The sequence below is a fragment of the Sprattus sprattus genome (genome assembly GCF_963457725.1).
Source record: "Sprattus sprattus genome assembly, chromosome: 1".
In the NCBI taxonomy this organism is placed as follows: domain Eukaryota; kingdom Metazoa; phylum Chordata; class Actinopteri; order Clupeiformes; family Clupeidae; genus Sprattus; species Sprattus sprattus.
Genome location: NC_137920.1, coordinates 45,938,787 through 45,961,360, shown reverse-complemented (window position 1 = coordinate 45,961,360; position 22,574 = coordinate 45,938,787). Strand labels below are relative to the sequence as shown.

Genomic DNA, 22,574 nt, shown 5'->3' with positions numbered 1-22,574 from the left:
TCTCGCAATGTCTTCCCATCTGAACAAAAAAGTTCAAATTCCAAATATGAGAACTACCGTATTAGCCCACGTTTTAAATAAAGACTTAACAAACTAGGGTCGGTTATGCTGGGCAATAGCAAGGTAGTCTACTGCCAATGCTAACTGTCCAATTTAGCTATAATTTCATTAACTTGACCCTGCAGATTTTTACAACAATGCATTGGAAATTCGTAGCCTATCTTATAGAATTCCTATTTAAAACAAACATGTGTGAGATACTTGGTACAATATTTACCTCTTCTTAAGATTGAGTTTGAGAGACTGGTGGCTACTAGCCTGGTGACACCAGCCTACGTATTTCCGCCTGAATTGATTTCAAGCTCATACTCAGTCTGGCCCAACCCCATTGACAATCGTCTCCAGAACTCAAAATTTTGCAGGACCAATCAGCGAACAGTTCAGAGCTGTGACGCAAAACTCGCCTTGGAGGAAAAGACACGAAAAGCTATCGGAAAAGTTGTCTCAACTCTCGAGAACATCAGAAAATTAAAAGGAGAACAAGAGTATTTTCTTGTAAGTTTTATGATTGGAAAGGACGTCGTAGCTCTTCTCCCAACTGGCTTTGGGAAGAGTTTAATCTACCGAATGCTTACTAAACGTTGCTGATTGGTTAAGGGAACTCCAATGATTTTAAACCTCAAGATAAGCACCCGTCCATCTTGGAAACCAAAATGCATTGGGTTGGCCCAGACTGAAAGACGGAATGAAATGGAGTCACAGGCTGGTAATGGCCAGGCTAGGTGGCTACAGCTTGTGCATAGATTTGATCCGATAAGGCTACCAGCTGGCGGCGCGCGGCACGGTTCTCTAGTACCTAAGTTAACGACCGGAAGAGAACATCACCAATCATATTGCATTTAGGAATCTTGTGAAAGAGCGAAAAAATAACGTTATTAACCGGTTACCATTATTTTAGGTAAACGATTCTGATCCGGAACATATTTTTTTTTAAAGTTTCTGGTTTCGTTTCTGTTCCTAGCAAAACATCAAAAGTTTCTGGTTTTCGTTTTCGTTCTGTGAACCGGTTCAAAGCCTTGTGCAAATCCACTTTCACGAGAACGCGCATCAATTTAAGAAACTAATCCGGGGGAACACAGCTGAGAAGACTTCGGCTGTTTATGAACGCATTTTCAAGCGTGCGGGAATGCGGCGAAAGTGTTTCCCTAACGTTGTTTTTACGAAGTCGCATAAGTAACATTTCAGAAGAATTTCAGAAAATGATCAAGAATGAGGCCCAATGTTCTTACAACTATACCAAGTAATGACAGGGCGAAAGAATGGGTGACGCATTAGCTGGTAGTAGAATTGTTGTATAAAACCAGTGACACTCATGATTGTGGGGCCTCCTGCTTGGTGCCTTTGGCCAGATCATAGACCATAATTACAGGGATATTCTGTACCAACACTACTTTCACTCCTGCTTGGTGCCTTTGGCCAGATCATAGGCCATAATTACAGGGATAGTCTGTACCAACCCTACTCTCACTACTGCTTGGTGCCTTTGGCCAAATCATAGTCATAATCACAGGGACATCCTTTATCAACCCTACTCTCACTCACATCTTAACTCCTTAGTTAAATTATCCATGGCTTCTTAATGCCCATCAGCAACCCATGCAGGAATGGAATATTTTGTGGAATATCTGCAGAATATTTTGTTATGTTGCTTGTATGTAAATTCCAATTATGTTTGGAGAATCATTTTGGCATGCAAGTAAATCAAATGTTCCTCTGTACATGACACATAGTATATTATACACAATGTATTGTTTTTCCCCTTAAATTATCCCACTACACAGCTCACCTGCACGAACAGTTACTGCCTCAATAAACTGTTCCTTCCAGGAGTGAGTTCCGATCACTACAGCCATGTTGGTGTCCTTCAGCAGCTGATCCACTGTGGTCTGAGCACAAGAACACAGAGCTCAGTGCTTGAGATTTACACATCAAATATCAATTTCAATGGGACGTATGAGACATTGGGACAGGATATATCACTACAAAATGTATTCAGCTCACTTCCATGCATATTGGCTTACCATGCATGTGAAACTCAACTTCAACATTTACTAAAAATGTAACTACTAGAGTTTGTTTGACAATGCATACATGGGAGTAATTAAATAATTAATTACATTTTTGTAATTGCATAGTTACACCTTATGTACATCGATACGTACCATCTTCAAATTCAAACATTCATTTCCACCAATCAAAAAACAGAGGGCTTATTATTATTATTAATAATAATAATAATAATGCTAATAATAATAATGCATTTAATTTATACAGCACACTTTAACAAACAGAGAAGTCTCAAGGTGCTTTACAAGCAATCAAACAGTGTCACAAACAAAGACAGTTAATAATAATAGATCAAAATCATGAATCAAAGTTAAAATTAAAAAAAGAAGGCAATCAAAATAAAATAAGAACCAAGACCTTAGTTGAAGGCAGAGATAAAAAGGTGAGTTTTTAGTTTACACTTAAAGTCAGTGGGGGAATCTAAGGCCCTTATCCTCTTCCGGAGGTTATTCCATAGGCGAGGCCCTAGAGATGAAAAGGCACGATCTCCCATGTTGGCATGCTTAGTCCGGGGAACTGAAAGGAGGTTGGAATCTCCTGACCTAAGTGTCCGGGATGAGGATTGAGGGGTGAGGAGGTCCTGGAGATAGGTTGGCGCAGAAGAGTTAATGGCCTTGTGAACTAACAGTAGGACCTTGAATATGATGCGTTGGTTATTTGGAAGCCAATGGAGGGAGTGGAGGACTGGGTTGACTTTAACCTCTGGACCGTTTGGCTGGTAGACCTGCTAGCAGAGAGTTGCAATAGTCAAGAGGAGAGCTGACAAATGCATGCACCATCCTTTCTGCAGCACGTTTAGGTAGAGAGGGTCTTAGCCTTGCAATGTTTCTAAGGTGGTAAACAGATGTTTGGCAGACAGTTTTAACATGCGCATCAGAGGACAATGATGGGGATAGAGCCAGGTGTTTGTCAGGTGTAGTTCTGAGGTAAATTTGCGTATCATCAGCATACGAGTGGAATTATAACTTTATTTCCCATGTGAATTAAAAAGAGCAAGGGCCCCAGGACTGAACCTAATGATGTGCTGCCTCTGAAAGCTAGAATAGATCAAAGAAGCTCTGAGCCAGCACACCTCTGTGGTGACCAATGACAAGGAAGCTCTAAGCCAGCACTCCTCTGTGGTGACCAATGACAAGGAAGCTCTGAGCCAGCACACCTCTGTGGTGACCAATGACAAGGAAGCTCTGAGCCAGCACACCTCTGGGGTGACCAATGACAAGGAAGCTCTGCGCGAGCACTCCTCTGTGGTGACCAATGATTGGGGTCAAAGTTTCCTTAAGCTGGCTAGTTAGCTAGCATAGAAACTAGGCAACCATAAAAACCAAGTAACACCGTTTGCTGCAGAACGCAAAGTTTAATTTCTCAAAACCAGCTTACTAATAACAGACAGTCTTAGGCTCAGAGTGATCACAACCTCTTGTGGATGGTGTTAAATGGCTTCACATAGACATCAACAACAATCCTGAAAGAAATAATGGGGCATCAGCGGAGCGAAAGCTTTCTCTGATACCAATGTAGTGAATGAAGGGGGTAAAAGTCCTCACAGGGGGTGAAGGTTAGGGTTAGGCTTTTACCCCCTTCATTCACTACATTGGTTCTCAAACACGTGAATTCAGTGGTTGCAAGGGGATCGATTAACGATTTGACTTAAATGTTTAGTATCCATTCCCACACAACACCATAACACTAAGTAAACTCTTAATACAATAAAATCATGGGTTTCACTGTGAGTAGGAATGAGGTAGCATGTGTGTGTGTGTATGTGTTTGGAGAGGGTGTAGCATTTTTGCTTGAAATGGCTATCCCATACAACTTTGAAATGGCTAATAGTGCTAGTAATTCACTGACTTTATTTTAAGATACAGTTCCTGCTGTATTACAAAAGATTTTACAGTAAACTACGCCATTATTATACAGAATAATGTTGCTGTTCCCATTTTTTGGGAATGGAGTGAAGGACAAATAACTAAGTAATGAAAGTTTTGCATGAGGAATTACCAATAACTACATGCAACATAATTACCAGACTCTTGCTACAGCACATACACTACAGTTCAAAAGTTTGGGGTCACCCAGACAATTACGTGTTTTCCATGAAACCTCACACTTATATTTATCAAATGAGTTGCAAAATGAATAGAAAATATAGTCAAGACATTGACAAAGTTAGAAATAATGATTTTTATTTTAAATATAAATTTTGTTCTTCCAACTTTGCTTTCGTCAAAGAATGCACCATTTGCAGCAATTACAGCATTGCAGACCTTTGGCATTGTAGCTGTTAATTTGTTGAGGTAATCTGTAGACATTTCACCCAGTGCTGTAGTGGTAAAATAAGAGGTGGGTAAACTATGAATTATGTGATCGTACAGACCTCGACGCGATGCAACGAGATTCAACGCGATGCAATGCGATGCGGAGCAACGCAACACAAAGCGCTGGCACTCATGCTGTCCTGGCTATATTGCATTATGTTATCAGTTAAAGTCATATACAATCAATGACAATGAATAAATGTGTTTGTAGTTTGAAGATTATTAAATTTCAAGTAACAGTAAAGAAAAGTATGTTGCTTTTCTGTCCAGATATGTGGGTAGCATCTGCTCTCTTTTTCTCCTCCCAGACTGTGTCTTCAGTCTCAGATTCTTCTTTCTCTGTATCTCCCTCTACTTCAGATTCTAATTCAGATTCTCCACTCTCCAGTCCCTGTTTCTTTTCTTACTCCTTTCTTCCTACCTGTTTTTTCATCTCCTCCCTCTATTTCATTTCATATTTCAGTCTCCCCTTTCTCTGTTTCTTCCTTCTCTGTTGGTCTTCTTTCATTTCCTCCCCTTTCCTATTCTCCACTCTTTGGTTCTCCACTGTCATGATTTTGTTCTCTCACCAGCCCTCTCACTCTTTCTCCTCTCTCTATTTGACCTCCTGGTGTTTCTCCTCTCCCTGTGCTCTCTGCATCATTGCCTGAAAGAATATGTTTAATTTAAGAGTTGTGGGGCTGTGAACCCCAGTTAAGGAGCCTGTCAATAACACTGACAACATACGTTAAAGGAATACTCATGTACTGCCTATGTCTTCATAAATAGCCTTTACAGCATGTTTTTCAGCCTATTCAGTGAATCAACAGCTTTGCTCCCTCCTCACGTTTCTATGCGAGAGCACGGACGTGTCATCATGAAAGTAAAAAACAAATATATTTGACCTTGACCACGAAAATGGAAGATTCTATAGCTGAGCTAAAACATTTCACTTAGCTAGTTTAACTGGCTTGCACATAATCTGTCTACAATTTCTCAATGAATTAGCCTTATCTGCAGCGATATGCGTGAGGATAATTACTCCAGCATGTCCAATTGCTGAAAGAATTTACGTTTTATTAGGCCTATTTAGATGGAACCGGGAAGGCTGGCTTGTTACCTGCATCATTGTATTTGAAAGCACGTTATTAATAGCGTTTGTCCCTGTCTTAATGCGATGTTGTGCGAACCAAAACAACGTTTAAAAACGTGAATTAATCTTCTTCAGACTTACTTTGAACTTTTTGCGGGCATCTGTGGGAGTGGGAGCACTTGATGGTCTTTTCAAAAATCGCCTGATACTTATTTTTTGCATCAAATGCAAATAAAGTCATAAATGTTTTTCATGCATTTTTCTGGATTTTTGTGTTGATATTCTGTTTCTCACTGTTAATATACACCTACCATTACAATTATAGATCACACATTTCTTTGCAAGTGGCCAAACTTGTGAAATCGCCAGGGGTTCAAATACTTATTTTCCCCACTGTATATTAAGCAAGGAATAACTGTCTGGACTCTTGGACTGAGGCGTTTGGCAGCTCTGCCGGCCACACTTGCTTTTGAAAAGTGGCAAGATGGTTTGGATACAAAAACATCTGTAGCCTACTCAGACATTCTGTTGTGAAATGGCTTTGTTTTAGGATGAGGAGGTAGGGCTAGAACAAAGACTTCAAGAAAGGCTGTAGAAAGGCAATCACAACCCACTGGTACCATTGACACAATAATATTAAAGTACATAAATGTTAGATGGCCATTTTACTAGCTATATAAATGGACTGGCTGTCACCCTTAGTGTTTTCAGAAGACTAAAACCTGACTGAATCACCTGAAGTGACCCCAACTTTGTCCCTATGTAAATGTTTTTTTCCCCCCACATTTTCCAGAATGGGTTAAAAAACGACTTCTTAACAATATGATCAGTGAAGTGAGAGAACAGTTTCAAAACTGAGTCTCAGCCAATAACCCTTAAAGAGCCAGGCTTGTTGCTATGGCAGACAGAGCTCATATTCAGTAGTGATAGCATCTCAGCCAATAACCCTTAAAGAGCCAGGCTTGTTGCTATGGCAGACAGAGCTCATATTCAGTAGTGATAGCATCTCAGCCAATAACCCTTAAAGAGCCAGGCTTGTTGCTATGGCAGACAGAGCTCATATTCAGTAGTGATAGCATCTCAGCCAATAACCCTTAAAGAGCCAGGCTTGTTGCTATGGGAGACAGAGCTCATATTCAGTAGTGATAGCACTCCGCCACATTGCCCTACCCTTCATAGACACGCCCATGTGCAAACTGGCGCCCAACCCTTGTGTGCCCTACACACTGATGCCAACCCTTGTGTGCCCATCACACTGAGGCCAGCTTCAGGTGTTGAGGCTACTTCACCAAAGATTTTGGACACTAGCCTCCAGTGATTGATAACACAAAAATGCACTTCATCATGTACCATTTTTTTCTCTAACCACACACGCGTTTGAAAATGATTCTTCATATGAATATTTCTTTTAGGCGGGCCAGAGTTTCAAACCACATAAGTGATCATACACCAACCTTCAACTCAGTGGATTCTTCGATGATGACCTTAAGACGGCTGTGTTCTCCCAGAACAGGCTTCCCCATCTCAGCTATCCGCCTTGCTTCCTCCTCCTCTGGGCTAGGTGCATCTGGAAAGAGAGAAAAAATGTCTCAATATTTTTTGTTAATGCACGTGCTATTATCAACAAATTTTCAATGATTTACAATTGTGTTTTGCTATCCACAAAAACAATATTCCTTACTTGTGACTTCTCATTTAAATGTTTCTCGTTTAAATAAATGCACTAGGATTTGTACAAGTTAATGTCTATTTGTAAATATGTACTTGGAATGGAAACAAAGGCATGTTTTATTCAGGCAGTGGTGTACGTATGTAGCAGCCGGAGCTACAAGTGCATTCAGGAAAGCAATGACACAGCAAGCAAACAAACTTCCAAAGATGCAGCTGATTCAACAACCTGGGGGTTCATCTAATATTTGTAAAGCTATGCAAATAATACTGCTGCACTTACTTCACTGTCTAACACAAATATCTGACTAACAGCTAAGATGCAGTATAGTGGGAACTGAAATGGACATTGCTACCTGAGTTTCTGGTAGGCATGAATGTAAAGCATTTAAGAATATTGTACACTTTACCACACTACACTACACTATTGAAACATAACCTACAGAGCTCTGGTAACTCACATTAGCCAGTTCTTTGTTTACCACAGACATGCGTGCTGCAGCCAGGGATGTAGTAGGCATTGGACACAGGGGAATGCCATTCCCCCAATTCTTTGAGAATGATTTGTACTTTCATTGAAAGTTTGATTTACAATGTTATTGCCAATGGAAACAAGGTGGTCCACTAACATTATATAAGCATCATTTTAATAATTCCTACAAAGGTTATGTGAATGTCCTTAAATACAATCAGAGCCTTGTGTAGTTAGCAAGTGTTCAGTGACAGTACACTTTCAGACAGCTTTTGCGAGCTAAATAAGTGCAGTAGCAATACTATTTGCATAGCCTTATAAACCTCAGATAAACATCCAGATTTGTTTTATTACTTCTGTCAGGATCCAATCTAGAAGCATCTAAGTAAGTTCACTGATGTCTTACTAGAGGTCGCTGCATTGCCTTTTTTTGGGGAGGGGGGAGGAGGGGGGGTGCACATTTGTGTGTAGATCAAATGCAAGAATAATGTCTCATCAATAAAATCAGTGGAAGCTGGAATGATTGCGTCTGGTGGTTGATCCACAAATGTTAATTCAACACCATACACAGAATTCCAAAGGCAAAAGAACATACAAAACATGAAGTATATTTACAAATTATAAAGTGTATATTTATATGGATTTAAATCCCTCACGCACGCTTATAGGACAGCCACCAGATCAGCATCAGCGTATTTAAATGCAAAGATTCAGCGCTATTCACCCTCAACCACATCGCTCCTCTGAGTGCCTGTTGTGTTTGCCCTCTCTCAGGGCCTCATTAACTAACAGGATTGCGCCAATTTCAGGCGTAAAATAGCGGGTAAAAACACAAAACCGTATTTACAAAGGTGGCGCACTTTAGATTACCGCTGCTGGAAGTGTACAAAGGTAAAGTGGGTGTTCATTGCAATGAGATGGGAGGAGATGCATAAAGTGCGCCTCATTATGTATGAGTAATGAACCAAGAGGTGTTTAAGCATGACATATCAGCTACTTGTGTGTGCGAGACATTTGAAAAACAGGAACATCAGAAATGTTATTTTTTTTAATGTTTATATTTGATACATCATTTAATATAGACAGGGGCGGATCTAGCCATTTTGGGGCCCTAGGCAAAATATAGACATGGGGCCCTCATTTTTGAAACACGTACACAAAACAAATAACCATCCCAATACTCTTAGAATCGCAATAAACCCATAGTGCACTGCCACTCAACTCTCCACAGTAAAATCAGTTTCAGATTTCTCCAGCCTTTGCCAAAATTACATGTTTATTACTCAGATCAAACGAGAGAGAGAGAGAGAGATTAGAATTTCCATTCTCTGCCGTGTTCTTTTAGGAAGGCTGATACATTTTTCCAGTCGTTCGTGCCGTCAGTGCAGAACCGCTGCTTATTGCAATCGCCAAACAGCCGACAACAGAAACAAACAGCGCGGTCTTTCGTGTTACTGTACACAAGCCAGGACCTCTGGATTTTTTCGCATTTTTTCATGTTCAAATAGTAGTGCGTGCTTGTAAAGCGTCTGCCCTGTTTGTTCTGGGGAAAATCTCCTCGTAATTGCACTGGTCCTTTCTGTACAATTGAACAACGCTCGAAGTCTGTAAACTTTTCTGGCCAATGTGCAGGGTCATTTTCACCGAGTCGCATACAGATCCCTCTGCTTTGGTTTGAAGTAACGTTATTTCGCGCTGCGCGCGTTACTACGTCATCATATTCTGGACTAGTCCAATGCACAGAGGAGGGCATGTGTGCTGGAAAATTATTATTTAGGCATTAGTTCGGCGTTATGTTGATATTTTTGTTATTTTTTTCTACTAGCAATGTGTGTTTTTTTTTTTTTTACTTTACTTAAGTAATGGCTGGGGGGGTCAGATTTGGGGGCCCCTAATAAAGACAGATTTGGTTGGGGCCCTAGGCACCTGCCTAGGTTTGCCTAATGGAAGATCCGCCAGTGAATATAGACATATACAAAAGTGTCCCACCAGCTAGCTGTTGGGCCACGTCTTACCCATAATTTATTTTTACGTTATAACCTAAATAAGTGCCATGGCAACCGCACGTCTAAACTTCAGTTTCCCCTTTCCACACTACAAGTCCATTTTTCAAATGTATCCGCCTAGGGCAGCGTTTTTGAAAAGCATGGTTTTCAGTGTTGGCATACGCCGTTTTAAAGTAAGGGGTGTTGTGTATTCCTACCAGACTGTTTAACCTGATGCTATGGAGCATTTAACCTGGCTATTAACTAGGGTGACCAGATTTGAGTTTGTGTTAAAGAGGACACTTCGTCGCGCCCCCCTCCCCCGCGACAGGGTTTTTGGACATCTTTTTCACATGCAGATGACCCCGCCTCCTCCCCCGCGATGACGTTTTGACATCTGTTTTACATACAGATGTCATCAGGCTGTAGTGGTAAAATTATAGGTGGATAAACTATGAATTTTCTGATCTGACAGACCTTGACACGAAGCAACGCAACACAAAGCGTTGCGACTCTGTAAGTTAACATCATGTTTAATCAATGACAGTGAATACATGTCTTTGTAGTTTATTACATTTCAAGAAAACAGTAAAGAAAAGTATGTGTAGGCCTCACAACAATGAAGGGGCTAAAGGGGCTAGAGGGGGAGACAAAAGAAAGGACCTCTAGGACCTGATCTGGGCTATAAAGCTATTTTCTGCATGATTCCAATCATTGGCAGCATTGCAATAATCAAAATCGCTAAATTTGCGCATGTCCTGTTCAAACTGACAGGAGACAGTGAGGCGGTGAGGCAGCGATGAGCTGTACCTCATCTCAGATTGTGCAATCCCTCACAAATACCTTTGCCTCACCGTTCGAGTTTATGCTGTTCTGCTGTTGCTTTTCTTCTACACTTATATTTGACCTTAACCGCGAAAATTTAAGATTCTATATCTAAGCTTAAACATTTCACTTAACTATGTCCAACTGGCTTGCAAAGAATCTGTCTATTATTTTCAATGAATTAGCCTAATCTACAGCGATGTGCGTGAGAATAATCACTCATGCATCTTCAATTGCTGAAATAATTTACGTTTTATTAGGCCTATTTAGATGGGTCCGGGAAGACTGGCTTGTTACCTGCATTATCGTATTTGGAAGCACGTTATTAATAGAGTTTGTCCCTGTCTTAATGCGATGCTGTCCGTACCAAAACAACGTTTAAAAACGTGAATTGATCTTCTTCAGTCTTACTTTGTACTTGAAGCCTTTTGCGGTCCAGGTGGGTCAACGGCGTTTATGTGCGTTTACTCTCCACTACAGCCCTGGGTGTCGTGTACTATTGTAAACGATGCATCTAGTGGAGGCTGCAAGGTGATCAATGTTGCCAGATTGGAAATGGCGTATCGTATCACAGGCTCAAAATTATCGTATTTGGAGGATAATTATCCTTTCTGGCAACACTGGGAAGGCAGCCGACCTCTGAGCTTGCGCAAGAAGGTGGAACGTAAGGGAGATACCCTTTCCAAAACATGTTAGGACGTCATAACTAGTTTGTGAAAGACGCAGAGAAACACAAATATCTGACGAGGCAAAATCCCGGACGATTTTGGAATCCCTGCCAGACGCATTTTGTAGGTCTCGAAAAGAGGACATGGTCGGGTAAAAGAGGACTTCTGGTCACCCTATAATTAACTATCCTAGCTATCTCTATCTTAGGAAACCATTTTAACAGTTTTGCAGTTGCCTGTGTGTGATTAACTCATGTGTGAATATGAACTTGTTAACATAAATTCGTTAATATGAAGCTGCACAGGCACCCTGAGGGGTAACCATAGAAACCCAGAAACTCAATGTTAGCTGAAAAGTTTAATTTCCCAAAATCAGCTCATCAATATAAGACAGTCTTCAATTCAAAGTGATCACAACTTTACGTGGGGACGGAGGGGCTTAAAGGAGAAACAGTTATGAGATTCTATATTTACACGGGTTAGTTTGTTGTAACCTTATCAACCAAAAGCTCAAATTCTAATTTTAACATCATCCATTGTGGCAGGAAAACGCAGGTAAGTGTGTCTGTTGTCTTTGCCCTCTCTGAGTGTCTGTTGTCTTTGCTCCTCTGAGCATCTGTTGTCTTTGCTCCTCTGAGCGTCTGTTGTCTTTTCCCTCTCTGAGTGTCTGTTGTCTTTGCCCTCACTGAGCAGCTAGTCATCACAGTCAAGACTCTTTTCATTGGTGGTACCTCAGTGGTGGAATGACCTACCTAGGGCTATGTGTATGCACATGATGTCCCTGTCTGTTCCAGTGAGAGCCTGGGTCCATTTTAACAGTGTTTATTTTTTTAATGATCTGTCTCATTATTTATTATGTTTGAGGCATACTTATATAAATATATACAGTATGACATAGTTTGGGTATTTGTGATAACTATTTGATTGTTTTTGAGTTTTGTTAATCGCTTTAGACAAAAGTGTCCGCTAAATACCATAACCATAACTATAACCATATATTCCCAAATAGACATTCATTTGTAAAAAGCATAGTACATTTATCGAAATGAGAACTTACAAGTCACAAGTAAGCTGTTTTGGGCTTGTGGATGGTAGACCAAATTTGTAAAATGTTGAATATTTCTGGATATGGCATGTGCATTTACAAAAAATACTGAGACATTTTTCTTTGTGAAAACAAAAGACTATAACCACAACAAAATCAAAACCATTATTTTATGTTACAAAACATGCAATTGTATACCGTGTATGGGCCATTCTACCGAATTGATGCAAAGTCATGTCGGATATATTTTGAATTTTTTTATGGTTTATTCCCAAAACTTTGTCCGTATGTATATTGTACCATATCTAAAGTACACATATCTAGTAAAAGAACAGTCAAGTTTTATATTGTTTTTTCAGAATGTGTTGGAATGTTTTTCCTCTTCCAAAAATTGTCACTACCGAAACATCACATTTACTATAGTAAAAAAGTGTTATTATTGACCTGTTCAGATTGTGTTTCCTTCCCTTCTCTGAAGAGTATTTTTACAAATATTTCTTGAAGGTTTTCACAATGAAATCCATAGAAATGAATTTTTTTCCAAATTTTCAAGTTCAATTTATCTGTTTCGGTAGTGACTGCACTGTTTCGGTAGTGACCGCACTGTTGGATGGATGTTCATTTCTCTCCCAAAATAATCCAAAAGGTGCTTTGGGCCGCCCTTTAGTCCACACAACACATTTATTTAAAAATTATGGGATTGAGCTACTTACCATTTCATTTTGTCACTACCAAAATCATCTGGTCACTACCATATGTTTCGGTAGTGACTGTTTCGGTAGTGACAATTCTAGCTAACTTTAAGCATAAATAAAGAATTCTAGCAAGCACACGGCTTGCAAACACATCTTTGAAGAGGTGAACACACATACAAACATACGATTTTCCATGAAACCCCAAAAGGTTTACTTAATTGAAGAAAACCTGCGTTTCGGTAGTGACAATTCTTAAGTCGACACGTCGATTTTCAGACTTTGGAACACATTTATATAAAAACTATGGGATTTAGCCACTTACCATTCAACCATGAGGGACAAAGATGCAGTGTCACTGCATGGTCAAAAATGCAGAGTCGTGGCTAAAACACAGGCTCAGCCAATGGACTAAAACTCTTGTGTTTCGGTAGTGACATGAAAACTAGGGACTTGATTTTTTGAGTATAGTAAATTGATTTTAAAATTAAATCCACAATAAATCTAAATATTCCAAGTTCTGTTTCAACCCAATCATAAAGATCTTTGAAATTAAATCATTGAAAAAAATCTATAAAAATTGAAAAGTGTTATTTAAAGGCATTGAAATTTAGATGTCAGGGTTGGGGACAGCTACTTCCCAATAGAAAGTACCCTATAAATCAGGGGTCCCCAACCTTTTTTGCACCACGGACCGGTTTAATGTAGGGAATTTTTTCACGGACCGGCTTCAAGGTGTCATTTTACACCACTTATTAGTCACGTCACCCATTCATATTGATGTGAGGCAAGCGCGAGTTTGATACAATGAAGCCCGGTCTGCTCATATAGGCTACACAACAGCTAACATTAACGTTAGGTATTACGAACGTTAAGTGCATGAAAAATACAACTCACCATAACTCTGAATCAGTGCTTGGTCTCCATGTGCCGAAGCAGTTTTGAAGGCTTCATTGGCTCGTTTGTTAGCTTGTCGCCACATATTAAACAGAGTGGACTTGGTGCTTGAGAATCACCTGTTGCAATAAACCCGTATTTTAAAGTAGCCTATGACTCCTGGTATTGTCTTTTAAAAGAAGCTTTCTTTTTTTGAGGTTCTAGGCTACTCTTCTGGCTCCTTAATTGACCGTTTCACCTTAGCAAAGAAGCTCTCCAAAGATGTTTGTTTTATTACTAATTTTCGCTAGTATGCGGGCTTTTTTTTTTGAGTGACATATCACGTGAACGAGACAAGCGTCTTGACGTGACAAGAGGCACAGGCGAATGTTACGTCCGGGAAAATCCGGTAGTTTTTCAAAATAAAACACCTTTCAGACTCCAATAATTAATACAGCGGAAATTATATAAATTATTTATTCTTTCTGTGCGGCCCGGTAACAAATACCTCACGGACCGGTACCGGGCCGCGGCCCGGTGGTTGGGGACCACTGCTATAAATGATGATTTTGTATATATTTAGCTTATCACTATCTCATGTAATGCATTGGGTTTATATAGACCATAACATTTTCTAATTAAATATCTATGCCTAAATACCTAATTGTTTTGTAAATAGTTTTTATTGTTGAGGGACTGCATATTACACGAATTCGGTAGAATGGCCCGTATAACAGTGCTGCAAAGGCCACATGCATACAAAGAACAATTTTAATACTACAAATTTGTGTTGGATTTTGTTATTCAACACCTCTGTGGTAGTCACAGCTGGTATGAATAAAAAACCAAGCAGTCAGGTGACCATTTGTCTTCCGTGGTACAAATTCTTGATGTTAAAACAAGTGTTAAACACCAGGGCTCACATTCACAAAGCATTTTATAATCACCACTAAGAGTGCTCCTACTTTGCACTAAAAGTTGCTAACTAAAACTTTTCTCTTAAATCCTGTTCACAAAGACCAGGTTTTACTCAGGAAAAGCGAGAACACCTAGGGTAAGACTAAGACGTTGTTGCTATGGAGAAGTGAGACCTTCTAAGCTTAGACAAAGACTCTAAAGCTATGGAGAAGTGAGACCTCCTAAGCTGAGACGAAGACTCTAATGCTATGGAGAAGTTAGACCTTCTAAGCTAAGAGTAAGACTATAAAGCTATGGAGAAGTGAGACCTTCTAAGCTAAGAGAAAGACTCTAAAGCTATGGAGAAGTGAGACCTTCTAAGCTAAGAGAAAGACTCCAAAGCTATGGAGAAGTGAGACCTTCTAAGCTAAGAGAAAGACTCTCATGCTATGGAGAAGTACTGTACTCAATATTAAAGTAAAACTTTATGTCTGATGTCAAGTCTCATGCGCCAGCTTGCTTGCAATGACATTTGTGATTGGTTGATGAGTGTCAGATTTGTGCCAGTGAGTACAAATGTGCTTCATAGCCTACCACACAGCACAGTAAATAAAAAACAACATTTTTTACATTGGTTATAAATTAAATAATAATGGAAAAGGCTGCCTTCACACAGAGTATCTCCGCAGTTTTAAAAATGCATCTGTATCATGATACATTTGTAGTGTTTATTTGTACATTGAGTTTCATTTTGACACCGAGTGGGATATTTTGGTTGGCCGATGACATACTGCATCCCTATCAAGCTCTATAATTCTTCAGTGATTAAGATCGTATGTTTTCAGTGATTCTGCACTTGCATTGAAAAACATTGTAACGTGGAATGACAGAAACTGTCCTTTTCTGTTTGTTTGGGAGTAGTCTTTAGTGAGTTTGGAATCCTCTCAACTACGTCTTAGTTCTCCCAGACTTGCGTGCTACTTTTAGCGCTGGGGAATATTCTTCTCAGCTTCTCTCTGGGGGAGATTTCCTCTTTGACAGCTGTGGCAACCCTGGGGATTATACTGATTTTTAGACCACTAGCATTTTTGTCACAGTCTTTGAGCTGGGATGTTAGGGATGTGACAGTAACCTTAAGATGCTTTGTGAATATGGGCCCAGATCTGTGATGTCACAGCAAAATGACAAATAAAGAAGTCAGTCTGCAGGACATAACATTGTTTCATAATTATGTTATGTATTCCTTACAAGGTGAAACATAGAACCACACTAAAAGGTTGCAGGAGATGACACTAAAGTAGGCAGACCACAAGGATAGGTATTATGAGAAGACGAGAAGATACAAATCAGTGCCACAATTCTTACCCTGATTAAGCAGTAGATCTGTAGACAAATGTAGATTTGTAAAAATCAGACGTGATTTGACAGTGTGACATTTATAGGAGTGTAGTGATTCAAAGAACACGTTATTGACAATTATTGGGAGAGAGAAATCTTTTCATTCTTTAGGATGGTCAAGATGATCAAAATTGTCTGTATTTAAATTAAAGACTGACCCTGGTTTATTCAATGATTGTAGACCATCGTTCAAACTGGATCATAAAAACAGTTTGACAGTCTTTAATGTATCAGTTACATGATTTTTGACATGTTGAGGGAGATTGAATCATAAGAATCAACATGACACGTAATTCTTGTATTATATAAATTCACATTCCCTCTCTCAGACACACATACGCATGCCCACACACACACACCCACACACACACACATGTGCATACAAACGCACACACACACATGTGCATACACACGCACACACACATATGTGCATACACACACAAACACACACATGTGCATACACACGCACACACACACATTTGCATGCACACGCACACACACACATGTGCATACACACACACACACATGTGCATGCACACACACACACACACGCACACATGTGCACACACACACATGTGCATACACACGCACACACACATCACACATCAAAACTGACCTGAAATTCCTCTTTTCAGCCATTTTGGCTCTTGGAGGATGATGTAGAAATTCTCTCTTTTGTCATGCTCCTCAATATTAATAATGCGTACCTTAAGTATTGCACTGGGGAGAGAGGAGCTAGGGTTAGAGGTGTGAAATGAACACACACACCGTACCACCACAACAGTGAAAATGCTTTCAATAGGGACTGTGCATTTGACTCAATAGAACTTTCAGCCTGGCAATTATTTACTACTTGATCAATATCTGAATATGTCAAAAAGCAACATAAATGACAGGATTTGTTCTGTCTTCTTTCTAATGAGACCTGCTTGAAGTTCATCATTCCATATACAGTCATCTGAGAATAAGAAACTCTTACTTTAGATAATAATGACAATCTAAACCTTTCTGTGGTGTTATATTCCAGTGTCATAACTCTGCAGATATACACTTTTTTTGCCCTGGTCATGGGGTGGATGGTGGCAATTGTAATCATAATGCCCTCCAACTTGCAAGGTAGGTCATCTTTAAAACATATATCAAAGAGGTACTATTCCAAAAGCATTTTAATTATATGAAATTCTGCAAGAACCTTTACAACAGAGTGGAAAGGTTTTGAGAATGATTAGTAGTTGACTATTCAAGACATTTCAAATGGACACCCCTTGAAAATGGTGGTGGTAATTGATATTTCATTACAAGATTAAAATGATGTAGCATACTTATATTTTGGAATAACTGCAGTGTATAATTGATACGTACAATTTATATAAAACTTTCTTGATTGAACGTGAAGGTTCAATGCATAATGACATTGGCCCTCATTTTCGATCTTTTTCTGTAATTCTTCAGAAATGTTTCTTACGTGACTTCTTAAAAACAACGTAAGGGAAACGCTTCCGCTGCATTCCTGCACGCTTGAAAATGCGTTCATAAGCAGCCGAAGTTTTCTCAGCTGTGTTCCCTCGGATTAGTTTCTTAAATTGATGCGCGTTCTCGTGAAAGTGGATTTGCATACATACACGCCCCGCCAGCTCCTTATTAGGGCACGCAGCCATACTGCCCTACAAAGCCAAAGAGCAGTAAGTGCAAAAACCCCAAACTGAGAAAAACAGCTTTTTGTGATTTTTTTTACACCAAGTAAAAGTTTTAAATTATATTTAACAACAAAATGTATAATTAGATAGATTAAAGTGAGGTGAACACCACCCTTTAAGTTTTTTTTTACATTTTTGCAAAATCTGGTAATTTTATAGGCTATACTGCGTTTTGCCTTTGTATTACTGCTTAAAATTACACACGCATACATTAAGGTATTGCATGTAGAAGCAGGGCAAACTGCAGTAAAGACATATACTGCAATTGGCTTGGTTTTACTCTACTTCTACTTTTCTATACACACTGCAAATTTAAATTGCAAATATTTACATGAAACAGTTTATTGATCAACATAAAATTTTCACAGATTGAAGAGCTGACCCTGCACTTTCAATTTCTGCAAAAAAAATTTTTTGGAAAAAATGCACATACTGCTCTTTGCCTTTGTAGGGCAGCATAGCCAAGTGTGCTGTCAGAATTTCCCAAATCCACACGAAAGCAACTCGTAACAGGTGTTCATTAATAAGGTGGAGATATTTTCTTACGTTGAACTTCCGAAGTCCGTAAAACACATTTAAGAAGTCACTTAAAAAAAAAAAAAAAAAAAAATCGAAAAATGGCTACCATAAGTGTGAAGACAGTTCACGAGTAGGAGTATAAAATGCAGTCAGTGCTGTCAGCCAAAATAGCCACCATAAGTGTGAAGACTGGTCACGAGTAGGCGTATAAATTGCAATAAGTGCATGTCACAGTTCTTAGAGATTTGACTACCTGATTATTCTTGATTATTATTAAACGACATCAGAGACGCCATGCCTTCCCTGGTAAATGTGATTTTTGACAAACGCGAAAATACTCCAATGTGAGTATACTTCTTAGAAATTGGGTTTAGTGTTTATTTACTTATTCACTTACATTTGCAGTGTTCGTGTACATTTACATTCACATTCAGTCAATTAGCAGACGCCTTTGTCCAAAGTGACGTACAAGGGAGAGAACAGTCAAGCTACGAGCAATAGAGACCTAGTGTAACAATAAATACTACCTCGTAGAATCATGACTATAAATGTGAAACGTAATTGTTAATGATACAAATATTCTCGTATTTATTATTATTATAATTATTTTAATCCGAGGATGTCTGTAGAGTTGACGTGAACGCAATCGCCAATGGGTTCTCACAAATTCAACCGTTAGCCTAACCCTTTTAACACAGAGTTTTTTCAAATATCATTCCTCAACGCACTTCCTCAAATAACCACAAGAGGGCCCCGTGGAATCGCATTTGAGAAGATTCCGGAACAGTTACAACTGCTATTTCGCGTTCTGAAAGTCTTCTGAAGTTCAGAAGAAATCGCAGGTGAGAAAACTATGGAGAATGGCAAATGTTTTCCTAAATCCACCGAAGTGGAGTTCCTTCTGAAGTCCTTCTGAAAGTCTTCCCAACTGCTGTCGAGAATGAGGGCCATTGACCTGACATTTCTAATCAATTATTCTTGTCACAGATCATAACTGTGTAGTAGCTCATAATATTAATGCATTCTGTGTGGTGTTTTGATTTGTTTACACTGCATTAGGATACCTTAATTATTACAGGAATCTTACGGCTCTGTTTTGACGTTGAAAACATTGTTGCACAAAACAGCACACACTTGTGTTACGTCCTACTCCGAGCCACCAGGGGGCTTAACATTAAGCACGCAAGCCAGGACAAAGGTTTAGTTGAAGCTGACCAATAGATTCTGACCGGAGATTCTCTAAAATTATTATTCACACAGTGTAACATACCAGCTCTTCTGATACGCAACAAATGAAGCACAGAACAGAATGGGCTCGTGTCTAGGGGGATATTTATTAAACAAGAAGGCTAAATACAAAGGAGAATTTCGATATTCAAAGTAGAACGGCGAGGAAGGCCCGAATAGCGTGGTGGCTCGCAGTTGAGAGAGAACGTTCCGGTGGACGATCCCGGCCTTAAAACATAACGGGCTCCGCCCACGGCTGACAGGCAACACCTGCACACAATTAAAGCAATAGACAGAAGTAATAGCAAACGAAAATAAGGGAAAACAGTGACCCCTAAGGAAGGAGGACGTAACACCTCCCCAACAAGATGGTGACTACAGTCTCCATAATTAAACTATGTACAAAGGGTTTGCTATGCACCACACCCACTGGCAGGGATGCGTGCAGCAGCACTATTACAATAAACAAAGGCTATACAGCCATGCTGTAACAATGGTAACATAAAACACAAAAAGTACAACTTTCATACTCACCACTCATAACGAAAGCATGCACACAGGCTCACAAAAAATCGGCAACAAAACAGTCAAACACTCCCAGGCGTACACAGACACATCCATGACGAAAACAAACAGAGAACCGTGACATACGATTATTTCTAACCGTAGGCAGGTAAATTAGGACTAAGGCACCCTTGATAAGGCATCAGCGATGACATTATCGGTGCCGCGAATATGCTTGATCAGGATGTTGAAAGGCTGCAAGATCAAGCTCCACCGCATTAGACGCTGGTCAGAGTTTCTCATACGGTGGAGGAACTTCAGGGGGTCGTGATCGCTGAACACGACAACTCGTTCAGATGCTCCTAAATACACCTCAAAGTGCTGGACCGTTAGAACATGGGCCAGCGTTTCCTTCTCGATGGTCGAATACCGCCGTTGCTGGTGATTAAACTTCTTTGAGAAGTAGCAAACGGGGTGATCAACGTTTTCAGCACCATTCTGCAGAAGGACAGCGCCAGCACCTTGGTCACTGGCGTCAACAGCCAGAAAGAACGGTGTTGAAAAATCGGGTGCAGCCAACACCGGAGCAGAAATCAACAGCTTGATGGTAAGTCTGGCGGAGGAAAGAAGTTGGAAAAGTTCCCGAATTTGGTCACAATGAGCAGGCCATGTTGCACTATGAAGGACTACATCGTCCAACTATGCATCACAGCCTGACAAACCGTACAGTACCGTATTCATAAGCCGCTGGAAACTAGCGGGAGCGTTTCGCATTCCAAATGCCATAACGCAATAGGACAGAAAGTCATCAGGCGTAACGAATGCAGATATTTCCCTAGCCCTACTGGTAAGTGGTATCTGCCAGTAGCCTTTTAGCAGATCAAACTTACTCACATACACTGCAGAACCCACACGGTCAATGCAGTCATCCATCCTCGGCAGAGGATAGCAATCCGGCGTAGTCACTGCATTGACGCACCGGTAATCAGTATAAAAACGAAAAGTTCGGTCTGATTTCTCAACTAAAAGGCATGGGGAGCTCCACGCACTCATGCTAGGCTCAGCAGGGTCATTCCGTAGCATGTATTCAACCTCTTTTCTCATTACTGCACGCTTCATCGGGTTGACACGATAAGGGTGCTGTTTAATTGGGATAGCAGACCCGACGGCTATGTTGTGCTCGATGACATGCGTTTGTTTTGGCGCATCACCAAACAGTTCGGGAAACTGATGGATCAAATCCAAGACGTCAGACCTCTGGTAGTCTGTAAGGTGTGGGAGATGTTCAGCTAACACAGAAAGCATTGACGCGTTGTTGAGACGCCCCACATTCACAACACGAGACGGGCTACTCTCAACTTCATCGCTCCCCTCCACCAAAGCAGACATCAGCACCACACCAGTTGTAGACAGCGACGAGTCAGACACTTGCGATTTTACGCAAGTAGAGGTCGAATCGCGCTCAAAATATGCCTTAAGCATGTTGACATGACACAGGCGCTTCTGCTGGCGCCGGTCGGGGGTGGCGATCACATAATGGCGGTCAGAAACCTTGTGCTCTACCACATATGGTCCACTAAAGCGAGCCTGCAGAGCGGACCCAAGGACGGGCAGCAGCACGAGAACTTTGTCGCCCACTTTAAAGTGGCGATCTACAGCCTTACGGTCATACCAACGCTTCATTTTGCCTTGAGCTGTCTCCAGGCTTTCACGAGCCAGTTCACCAGTTCGTTGCATCCGAGAGCGAAAACAAGACACATAACTAAAAATGTCTCAAACAGGTGAGTCACACACTAACTGATCTTTCAAAACGGCCAACGGCCCTCGTGGAGTGTGCGCAAAAACGAGGTCGGCAGGGCTGAATCCTAGTGATTCCTGTGTTACTTCCCTGCAGGCAAACACTAACCACGGAACAGCATCAGCCCAGTCTCTACCAGACTCCAAGCAGTAGGCGCGCAACATGCTTTTCAGCGTTTGATGGTAACGTTCCAGCGCACCCTGGCTCTCAGCGCTGGACACATTATGTTGAATGCCTAACTCTTTCATGACGCGGGCAAACCCACGAGACATACAATTCGACCCACGGTCAGTCTGGACAATCTTCGGCAAGCCGAACAAAGAAAAGAACTTCAGTAGTTCTTTCAGCACCACTCTAGTGGTGATCTTCCTCAGAGGAATAGCCTCCGGGAAGCCGGTAGCAGCACACATCATCGTCAACAGATATTGATAACCACCCGTGGAGCGCACGAGTGGGCCAACAATATCTGCTATGACATGATCAAACGGCTGACCGATCACAGGGATTGGGTACAGGGGAGCAGGCGGTATGGTCTGATTTGGCTTGCCAGCAAGCTGACAAACATGGCAGGTCTTACAAAACCGAACGACATCCCGCTTGACCCCTGGCCCAAAAAAACGCTGGTTAATGCGACTAAGTGTTTTCGCGATACCTAAATGGCCGGCCAAGCCGTCATGAGCTACACTCACTATGTGGCCTCTATAATCGGAGGGCACCACGATTTGATGGACAGAAGTCCACCGGTCTGGAACATTGCTAGGTTCTCCATTTCCTCATCAAGATGCCATC

At 40.7% G+C, this 22,574-nt stretch overlaps 1 protein-coding gene across 1 annotated transcript in view; it reads right to left on the bottom strand.

Moving 5' to 3' along the window:
- LOC308370003 (sodium/calcium exchanger 2-like) overlaps positions 1-22,574 on the bottom strand; it is a gene marked incomplete at both ends in the record, with an annotated part of 70,218 nt that overhangs the window by 1,944 nt on the left and 45,700 nt on the right. The window contains 4 exons of the mRNA XM_080844562.1: positions 1,853-1,946; positions 6,969-7,081; positions 16,008-16,025; positions 16,657-16,760. Coding sequence (XP_080700688.1) covers positions 1,853-1,946; positions 6,969-7,081; positions 16,008-16,025; positions 16,657-16,760 — 329 coding nt within the window. The remainder of the gene's footprint in view (positions 1-1,852; positions 1,947-6,968; positions 7,082-16,007; positions 16,026-16,656; positions 16,761-22,574) is intronic.